The 11355-nt window shown below is 39.0% G+C and overlaps 1 protein-coding gene across 1 annotated transcript in view; it reads left to right on the top strand.

Moving 5' to 3' along the window:
* Nucleotides 1–2879: 2879 nt before the first annotated feature.
* Nucleotides 2880–11355, top strand: part of LOC124262302 — a 30557-nt gene continuing 22081 nt past the window's right edge. The window contains exons 1-3 of the mRNA XM_046696788.1: nucleotides 2880–3027; nucleotides 10081–10100; nucleotides 11038–11119. Coding sequence (XP_046552744.1) covers nucleotides 2967–3027; nucleotides 10081–10100; nucleotides 11038–11119 — 163 coding nt within the window. The 5' untranslated portion in view covers nucleotides 2880–2966. The remainder of the gene's footprint in view (nucleotides 3028–10080; nucleotides 10101–11037; nucleotides 11120–11355) is intronic.

The following is an 11355-nucleotide window of genomic DNA, read 5'->3' as shown; positions in this document are numbered from 1 at the left end:
GTCCCCCGCCGTGATATTGCTGGAATATTGCTAAAAGCGGCGTAAAACCAAACTCACTCAGTCAGTCAGACAAACAAAACAAACAGTATCGCATGGTTACAATCACTGGGTTGTCTGGCCCAGACTCGGCTGTTTACAAACAACATCGTACAGCTGTAATACTGCTGAAACAAATATATAATCATGACATAATCATAATTGTACAATCGACTCTGCTTTTAGCAGAGATTTCTTATGGATGCGGAAAGGTTTAAGTTTTCTATTTACTGTTATCCAAAAGAAGAAAGTCTTGATTTTCCTCAGATTATGAATCACCCACGTCACTGTGGCACCTTTTGAATTTAAATTAATTTCCGCGTTTCTATCATTATTATGTATTTTCAGGGACTAAGCGTTGCTTTAACTTGCCTGGTGTTCGAGTTACGGTTAAGTTGTATATTGCAGGCTAGGCGGGATGAGTTACCTCCCTTGATAGGAGGTACAATTACGTTTGCTTCAAACAATTGTGTTCCTTTATAGCGCCTCTCCTGGAATTTAGAAGTTGGACGAACATAAATATATGACACATTTTTAGGGATAACAGCTTCTCATTAGTATTCATACGACGTTTTAGGTGAAAGAAGGAAGAATTAGCTTTGAAGCGTCGTATAAAGAATAAAAACAAGTTGTTATCATAGCGTTTTCAATCTGCTGTGAAACCGAACATATGTGTGACTTCTTGAGAGTGTACTCCGCCCGTGCATGTTGCAAACACAATATTATTCTGTCTCTTCAGTGGCATTTAGAAGTTGTACATTGATGTCCAAGATATTTTTATGGATTAAACATAAAATTTAAATTTAAATTTAAATAAAAGTCGGTGAGAGAAATTAAAAAGAAATTTAATCCATAAAAATATCTTGGACAACAATATTATTCCTTTGAAATGTGTTACAGTTAATTTGATTATATTTTATGCAAAACACAAACGTCTATAACAAATCATTTCGACACACAAGACAAAAGGGCTCAATGAGTTATTTCGTTGTATTTAAGGTCAGCAAATCAGATCATAGACATCTGATATGATAATCATTTGTCAATATTACAAACTAATAAAATTCTCTTATGAGTTAAGAGTGAGTGGGTAAAAGCGGTGTAAAACTAAACTCAGTCAGTTTTACGCCGCACTCAGCAATATTCCAGCTATATGGCCGCGGTCTGTAAATAATCGAGTCTGGACCAGACAATCCAGTGATCAATTCTCTTATGTATGTCAGTAGTAATAGTGTATTTTGCAGACGCTTCACGCTTCACAGTGGCATATTCGATTGTATTATTGTCAGATGCTAATGTTGATATGCATGTGTCTGTCTGTCTGTGCGTGCGTGAGTGTGTATATGTGTATGCAAGTATGTATGTCTGTACACGTGCGTGTGCGTGCGCATGTATGTGTAAGTGCATGTGCATGTGTGTGTTGTGATAAATATACATAGCATCCATTGCATTTGACAGTGTCCTTGAATAGTTTTAATAACCTGTTAAATACGGAATGATATATTTTACTAAAGAAAGATAAATTCAAGACACTCGCTTTGAACAGATCATTTATCCGGATGCAACACCGATAAGAATGAAGAACAGAGGGTGTAGCTATAGCAGCTTCCAGCAGGTGGTCTCACAGCGACCTTTGGCCATCCAGTCTATATGAATTACGCATGGTTTCTTGGTTAATCAGATATAAGCTTCTGAAGCGATTCGGCTTCGCTTCATTTCCTCCTCGATTTGAGACTCTCTGCGTTTGCAGATATATCCACTGCATGAATATACCATTGGTTGTCAAGCCATTAAGGAACTACACGTTGTGAGAATGTCACTATCCATGAATATATCATAATAGCACAGTTTTGGTGTTATCGATTCTGAATCAGTTATACTTTTACGAATAACTCGCTCACTTGCATTAGTCGGCCTCGAAGCACACACAGCGCTCACTCAGTGGTTTGAAGGAGTAAGCGAGTAAGGTGTATAGTAATATTCCAGTAACATCGCTGCAGGAATCGGCTTCACCCATTGCATCTATGTAGGGACTTAAACCCGGGTCTTCGCCTTTACCACCAGGCTACCCTGTCGCTCTGTCGGTTAAAGGAAACCTATACTAGAATATGTAGTATATAAACTCAAATGACTTAAAACACGTAATTCACTAGATACAATTCCCGGGCCGAAAATATCTATGTTTTAAAACTAGCAATTATCCACAGAGGAACACCCAGTTCCGGTTTTGTGTTATTTGTGCTATTCTGCTCCTTTGTTAATTTGCTGCAGGATATCTTCCCCACAACCCAAATATGCAATCTCCCAAACCTCAAATACACTGGAACGCATAAGCCTTTCATGAGAAAATGACTCACGCTGATTGCAACGGAAATATTTTTAGTCTTCTTAATTTTCGCTCAACCAGCCACCCAGTGTATTGTAATTATTTTTTAAAAATACAACCTTCAAAGAAAAGATATTTTTTTCGTGTAAGATACGCATTATTTAACGTGAGTACACGATTAATTGATAATTGTTAAGATCACCACGAAGGATTGCATTGTGTGTTTATTGTTTTAAATACAGAAAACACTGCCTATCCCTTTGATGTGTATGGCAGTTAACAATTACCTTGTTATATTTCATGTTTACATTTAACTGTTTCAAGCCATTTGAGGTAAGAGGTTAGATCGATTGACGTTTAATGTAGCTGCTAGTCAGTATATTTAAACTTGCCTTCCGCTGTTTGTTTTCACCGCGACTGATAAGAAAGGACGTGTGTGTACGTATGAGTAGCGAGATAGGGGGTCTGACTGTGAAGGCGGTGAGGTCTGTTATCTGAAATTTGTCAACTCCATAAACACTGCGCATGCCCGTATCAGTCCACGTTGCAAAAAACGCAGAGGAAGTACAAATGAGTTTGATTTGATTGCTGACATCCGTTCAAAATGATGCTTAGGCTCGTGTTGTTGTGGTTGTTAGTTGCCGGGCAGGGATGTAAAGCAAGTGGTAAGTATTTACTAAATCATTGTTTTATTTACTGTTATCAATTATTATCATTGTTGTTATGTATAGACAAATCTGTGTTATCTTGTCTTTGGAGAGCGACGTAAGCTTTGTAGCATTGATATTTTGTGTGTTTGTATGCACTTCTGGGTAAATATTTGAAACATCCTATTTCACAACACAGCTTTATAAACATAATGACTTCAAAAACATAAATAAATAATTTGTGCCTATTTTTATATAATGTTGGGAAAATTCTGATGTTTTTATGTAAAACCAGGGATAATCTACAACATTATATAGTCTCCCTGGTAAAACGCATGTAACTTCTTATTATATTTATGAATGTATTTTGGGCCAGTGGCCTACTGAATAAAATGTCTGTCTGTCTGTCTGTCAATATAATGTATTATGCATAATGGTCTTCAAGAACAATAGTGGAAGCCTCATATCGGTCTGATGAACTTTAATTGCCACTATCTCGGACCGTGCTGGTGATGGTTAAGACCACAATGATATAACATATATGGTGTGTATATGTTTGTCTGCCTAGACTCAGGGGCGGTGGGGTAGCCTTGTGGTTAAAGCGTTGACTCGTCACGCCCAAGACCTGGGTTCGAATCCCCACATGGGTACAATGTATGAAGCCCATTTTGGTGTCCCCTGCCGTGATGTTGCTGGAATATTGCAAAAAGCGGCGTAAAAAACCAACTCAGTCAGTCAGTCAGTGCTTTAGAGTCATGTAACATAAATACACAACGGCAGTTAGAAAGTAATGAAATGTAACACGTTAGATTTGGTATTGTGGAAGGCGCGGTTGCCGAGTTGGTTAGATAGATGGCCTTATGTGCTGGGGATTATGTGCCTGACTGACAGTGTCGGTTCATGGCATCTAACACAAATTTTTTGTCATATCCAGAAAGTGTTAAATATTTTACGTTCCTGGCTATCAAATTTCAGAAAATTAACATTTTTCTCAACATCTTTGACCACAAAGCATTCCTAACTTTAGCTTGCGGCTCCGAAATATGAGAATGTCATCCCTCACTGGATGCAGACAGAGTGTACAATAATTTCTTAAAGCAAATTCTTTTTCTTGGTAGAAATGCACCGAACTTCATGGATGTTTATCTTTCAAAACTAGACAATATATAACAATTGTAAAATATTGGACACGGTTATTATACCAAAATGATAATGGAATATTATACCACACATACCGGTCTCAATATAAATTAGCAGAAGTTGGTAGACAATGTTGAGCCCATAATGTAAAACAATTGTAAAATAAAATGGTTTTAGTTATGTGTGGCACAATCTGAATGTAAGTTGTATAAATAAGTTCTTATTTGATTTTAAACAAAGGTATATATCAACAGATCAACAGACATAGTTTGAGTTAATATGTTCGTTTCCAAAACGTATTGTATATCAGTCTCTAAAGAAGGAATAATGTTGTGAAGAATATTTGTCAGTTGTGAAATGTTACTTCATAAAGAATAGCCCTTATAAGAGTTAGGTGTTCAAATCACAGATTAATGATGGAAGAATATAGAAAACTTCATGTTGCTAAAGATCAACGATTTTGTCATCTATGCATTGTTCCCTGTATTGAAACAGAGTACCATGTCAGCTTAATATGTCCTTTTTGTCAGATTTGAGAAAATTGTTACCTGAATATTATAATCCAACATATCCAACATTTTATCAGCTACTATCATCCAAAAACCCAGATGTTATTAACTGTCTAGCAAAGCATGTATTTCTTGCCATGAAAAAAGAAATAATCAGTTGCAATTGTAAAGAAGAATATGCATGGCACCCTTGACACAAATATACCTTTAGAAGCGTCTCACTCTCTCTCTCTCCCCCTCTCTCTCTTTCTCTCTCGCTCTCTCTCTATCTCTCATTCTTTCTCTCTTGATATCGATTGATCTAGAAAGGTTTCATTGTTTAATATTTTATCAATAGATTAATAGGTGTTATCTAAGATATTTAGAGTGAGTTTATCATTAAAAAAAGTGTTTACCTTCCTCTCAGTCGCTGCCACTAGTTTGAAGTCCAGAGAACGCGAGAAGTTGCAATAAGTAGTACAACAAATGAGAATCAAGAGCACTATTCAGAAAATTTAGTCTTTATTAAGTTTTTTAGTTTTTAGTTTTTTTCCCCCGACCGACCGACCCATGTTAAGAATTTGGTGGCTACGTGAAACACATAAAAAAATTAAAATATGACGCCCTTACAGTAACTGTTGCTATTTAAATGCAATTGTTCTTGTACTTCATAACCATGATACTACTTTATGTGTATATAATTATGTAAAATGCTATAATCAAGTCAGATATGCACGTGTAAAACTTGTATATCGCATTTGCAGTGGCGTTATGACAATTATAAAATGTCCATGTTTGTAGATACACACAGTTTTGTGTGTCTAATGTGTATACATGTTTCGGCACTGTATAGAATGTGAGATACAATGTACTAGCAACAGCGTAACTTGAGATAAAACGCTCGGGTCCAAATTTGAAACAAAAAAAGCGAAATTTTACAATTTGACCCGCTATTTCATTTGAAGCTGACATTATGCGTCTGCCTTTACGTCAAAGAGGCGACACCATAAGAGGACAGGATATCACAGAAGTGGATATACGCCTTTCCGAAACGAAAGAAATCACCACACGCACGATCAATAGGCAGTGTTTTCTTCAACATGTCAATCCCATTTCTTATCTCTGATTCAATAATGGGCGAGGCCCATGTGGATTAAGATAGCGATTCATACGTGAACTGGCCGTTTTATATTAAATCCTCAAGGAAAACCCTTCAGTCTACACACTAACTGATAAGCTCGATATTACTTGGCTTTTCAGTGCATGTCAGATTTCTGATTTGAACGGGATATTAATCTGCATTTGATGAATTTATAATGACCAATGTTTAAAGTTCTTGAAAGGCATTTAGAAATTGGACGAACATGACTACATGACACGTTTTATGGATAATAGTAAAAAAACAAAAATGTTGTTGTCTAGAAAACGTGTCATGTATTCATGTCCAATATATATTTCATTTATATTCTTAAATTTGGCAATCAATCATAATCCTGATATGAATGATAATAATGATTTATTATTTTTGAATATACATCGTTGCTCAATGTTTAAATGCACTGAGTGAGTGATTGAATAAATATGGTTTTACGTCGCTTTTAGCAATATTCCAGCAACATCACGGCGGGGCACACAAGAAATGGGTCTCACACATTGTACCCATGTGGGGAATCGAACCCGGGTCTTCGGCGTGCCTAGCGAACGCTTTCACCATTATCCTACCCAACCACCCCTTAAATGCACCCAAAAGACGTTAAAATATGGTACTTGTTGGTCCGTGCCTGGCGCTCGGCATTAATGGGTACAACAAGGACTGGTCGGCTCGGAGTCGGTATAATGTGTCTGAGTGGGGTATTCATGCTTCACTGCGGCATGGTATCTCAGTGGGCTGGCACTATAAAACCAGCTTAAGTCTGGGCTAGTACAAGCAACCGCACATACACATACACACGCATGCACGTCGTCATATGAGCGAAATATTCTCAAGCACGACGTTAAACCCAATTTCACCTCACCTCACCTTAAATGCACAGAAAAAGACCGGGGCATGTAATGGCATTAACATAAACGTCAACGTCAGGGTATAACCAGTTTCGATTATATATTTTCCCCCGAATATCGTTTACGTAAAAGGCAAAATAGAGATGACAATCTTTGAACTGAAAACTAAAAATAGAGATGACCATGTTTTTGAGAAAAAGGTTAGCATTTCAGCTCTACCAGTAGATGTCAGCACTCTTATACTGTGCCAGAGAGGGTAATGTTTTAGCAAACCGTTTACAGAGACATTAAACAGAAATGTAAACGACAGTAAGTAATTAATGACCGTACCAATTCACGATGCTATATGGAAATAAATTAATGTACACAAGAAACGATACCAAGCGTTTAAAGACAAACAAAACGATACAGAAATGGTAGATTGGTAGATTTCATTTGAAAGTTGTTCAGTAACGCGCTTTATTCTGCTGGAAAATGATTCCGCGATGCTGTTGTTGGATGAATGGCCCCACATCTGGTTGTAAAATTTCGTTTCGATAACGCTCATGCGTATTCAGGTTTCCTTGAATAACGACGAGCCTCGTTTTGGGGTCACCGCAGATTTCACCCCAAACCATTAAACCTCCGCCCCCGAATGGCCGGACTTGATGAATGCAATTCTGTGTCAAACGTTCACCAACTCTTCGGTACACACACTGCAGACCATCGTTCCTGAATATGTGAAAATCTTCTCTCGTCGGAAAACATGACCCGTGTCTAGTCTCGCCGTTGCCAATGTCGACGTCGCCTGGCCCACTACAGTATGTTGGCTCGCTGTTGAGGTGTCAGGAACGCTCCGCGGTAGGGGCGACGTGCTCGAATAGCATGTGTATGCAAACTCGACTGATCACGTGTCCCAGTGTCGTCCTTGTCGTTAACGTCGCTGTGATGAAGCAGTTCCGGAGATGAAGTACCTGGATATGACGGTCTTCAGTAGGCGTGGTCACCCGTGGTCTCCTGCTTCTCGGCCTGTCTCTTGTCCAACCTATTTGACGCAACCGCTCCATTAACCTGATGACGGTTATGCGACGTCGGTTTGATATACTCCCTGTTGGACCATTCCATCGGCTCTCTCTCTCTCAATCGCTGTCAGGCGTGGCATTTCTTTTGTGTGCTTTTTGTTGCTGTGATCCCAACGTGTCGTGTCTGTTTTATACAGTTGAACTGCACGTGCAATCCGTGCTACGGGACGTAACATCATTTTGGCAAAGTGCGCGTTTTTTTCTCAATTGATCAAATGTTTCGGATACGATTCGAATACGTTTGGTTTGGAACATGGGAAACGCCCGAGTACGCTTTCCTACAGAAAGGAATACTTAGTTAACAAATATATTGAAAAAAAATATTTGGTATCGTTTCTTTTGGACATTAGTATATATAAAACAATGTAGAATGTAGTTTTGTTAGCATCTCCTTCAGAGATTAATCCAACTGACAATGTGTTTATAAAATAACCCAACATATCTAAGCGTTCGACCAAACACCCATGGTGGTGAAGCTGTGAGCGTATCAGAGATTTAGATCATAAAATCAAAAGAAAAACAGATTTGATTTGTCACGTTTGCCTCTAATTTATTTGAAATGTGTGCAGAGAAACATGAAAATACTTGATATAAATAATTTATTAAGTTAGTGTAGTTAAACGGCCCTGTATGATCTGTATACACAAGGTAGAGAGTGAGTGAGTTTAATTTTACGCCGATTTTCGCAATATTCCAGCAATATCACGGCGGTGGACACCAGAAATGGACTTCACACATTGTACCCATGTGGGTAATCAAAACCAGATCTACGACGTGACGAGCGAACGCTCTAATCACTAGGCTACCCCACCACCACCAAGGTAGAGAACGAGTGGGAAGCTTCTCCTTGACATTGTAGACAGTAGCTCTCGTACATCCGTTAACCCTAAACCAATCGACTGACCTGTTTCAGCGATACGTGTGAAGCTATCTTGACGTTATCGCCAGATATTGGAATGCAATTACGTCAGTTTACATAAGTATCATGAACGAAAATAAATTTAGGCGTGGTCTGTTTAGTCGGACACGAAATGTCGCATGAGTTATTATCTAGGCGCACGGTAGGCACGGTGATATCATCTCACACACGGATGTTTGGTATCGATGGTGGCTGATAGTTGATTTTTTATCTGTTCTATCAGTTAAGTGGTTTTCACTGTTTATGTCAGATGACATCATAGTTTTAGGTTATCAAGTTCGTCTGACAGCGTTTGGCTTCATTTTATCTTGCATGCTGCGCCACTAGAGTGAGAGTTGGGAGGGGATCCGGGCTGATGTGTTTGTTGTTTAACGCTGCACCAAAGTTAAATTGTATCTGTATTGTTGTTCCTACTTCTAAAAGGCCACTCAAAGAAATTTACCGCCGCACTCTGCAATACTCTAACTATATGCCGGTGTTCTGTAAATAATCGAGTCTGATCCAGACAATCCAGTGATCAGTGTCATGAACAACGTTCTACGCAAATTGGGTTACGTTGACATGTGTCAGCGAGCCTGTTCACCCAATCCAGTTAGTCGTCTTTTACAACAAGCATGGGTTGCTGATGATTAGGTCTAACCAGGATCTTCACGGGTGAAGCCGAGCTGAACGTCGCTTTCAAGGTTATGGAACATCTGTATTGACAGATGTCCTATGTTCTATGTCCATTAGTCCTATGTGGTACTGATGCTTGTTGTTTTGTATCAACAAACTGAGATACCATTTTAACATCTAGTCCGGACATCGCCAAAATACCCAACGCCGTATGGTTACTTTGATTTTAGGGAAACGGTAAAATGTATAGGATGTTATTTGTTACAAGAAATGTATCATACAACGCTTTCATCCACTTGTGACCCGTGCGCAGATGCATTGTCGAGAAGCAGCAGCACACATGAACGAAGCCTTGATAAATTCTTACAGGTGACAGACAAGTACCAACATGACCAAAGTGCTTACAACATCGTTTTCTTACAGTAGGCTATACAAACGAACAATACATCAATGCAACAAACGTTTACTGCAGTACTGATCATTGATTGCTGAATCCGTTAATCCTCACCTTGATCCTTTGGTTTAAGAGCATGATTTTGATTTGTTTTCTTTTACAGGGTACATTTGTATTTATGAGGGCTTTTGTAGACCCTAAAATGAGTTCGACACAACCGGGAGCTCGACATATCTAGTTCGAGACATCAGGATAGAATTATGATAAATAAATATAAGGAAATCGACAGGAACCGAGGGATGAGTTCGACACAACCGAGAATTCGTCTCAACCGAGTTCGAGACAATGGGGTTCGACTGTATATGTGCTGTTCACTTTTACCCATTGATGGTTTGACCTTATGAAATGGAACACACACAGACTAATGTTCTAATGTACTTCCTTCTTTTGCAGATCCTGACAGTACACCAGCTGTAAGTATTCTTGACAGATATGTTGTATTGGAATCGGGCGGTGGGGTAGCCTAGTGGTTAAAGCGTTGGCTCGTCACGCCGAAGACCCGGGTTCGATTCCTCACATGGGTACAATGTGTTAAGCCCATTTCTGGTGTCCCCCCGCCGTGATATTGCTTGAATATTGCTAAAGGCGGCGAAAAACTCAACTCAGTCAGTCAGTCAGTGCATTGGAATCAGTTTTTCAGAGACATTAAGTTTTATCAAGTTGAGTGCGACTCGCTGCTCACAGTAATTTTTGTATCAAAGGGAATAACTCTAATTGGGAATGTCATGAGCGGAAGTTGACGTTTGAAAGAAAGCCGCGCCGTCTGTGTCATGAAGTGATAATTCTGAAGGTTTGTTTTGCAGAAAAAGGCAGGTTAAAGTCTGTATTCGCCAGGAAGGTTTTACCTGAAGTTTCAAAACACTTTAATGTAGGACTCGCGAATGTTATGCTTGAGTTTCAACGCAGTTACATCTATTTCTCATGAATGTTTCATCAAGTCGCAACTGACTTTCATCTATGTGCTTGAACCGTGTTGCAACAGTGGAGTTCTGGATTAAACAATTGAGACTTCGAGTTGATCTTCCATGAATACGAAGAGGCTTAGCCATACACCCACATCGCTAAACAATACATATGTAGTTGTATGAATTTAGTTAGTTGGGATGAAACTCAAAGTGACAAAGGTCAATGATGTTTTGGACACTCCTGCAACCCAAAACATGATTTTTGTACTGGGAGACCAACGGTCCAATTCGAGGTGAATAGCTGACTCGAACTCGGTTAAAGGGCCTTAGAACAGGTAAAGTACCCAACTCTACAAAACAACCACCTACGCCAAAAGACCATTGACTGTTAGACAAAACTTGATAAGTCGGTCTTGTATTAAATTCACTTTGCTAATCGTTTCAGCTAACAGCATGTACTGAAAGACTGCAACATGTGCCCAATCACACGGCCTGTCTCAAGCCATCGCCTCTTGTCAAACAGTCGGGTATGTCGACGTTGCTGGCTGTTGTCTTATACGAGTATTCAGACACATTGTATTAATTATTATATGTTAATGGTCGCTTTGTTTGTTCTTATAAGCTGTTCATATAAGCTGGCTTATAACCATAACCTTCCCCTATGGTTCCTTTTGGTACGGCAGTACAATCTGACCTGCATGTTTGAACGCTGTTGTTATGGACGTTCCTTTGGACAAATTGCAGTTGTTGTATAAAATTGCCG

The sequence above is a fragment of the Haliotis rubra genome, unplaced genomic scaffold (assembly GCF_003918875.1).
Source record: "Haliotis rubra isolate DU_JTF1 unplaced genomic scaffold, ASM391887v1 Scf83, whole genome shotgun sequence".
NCBI lineage: Eukaryota > Metazoa > Mollusca > Gastropoda > Lepetellida > Haliotidae > Haliotis > Haliotis rubra.
Note: the sequence above shows the minus strand (reverse complement) of the source record. Positions and strands in the feature narration are given on the sequence as shown.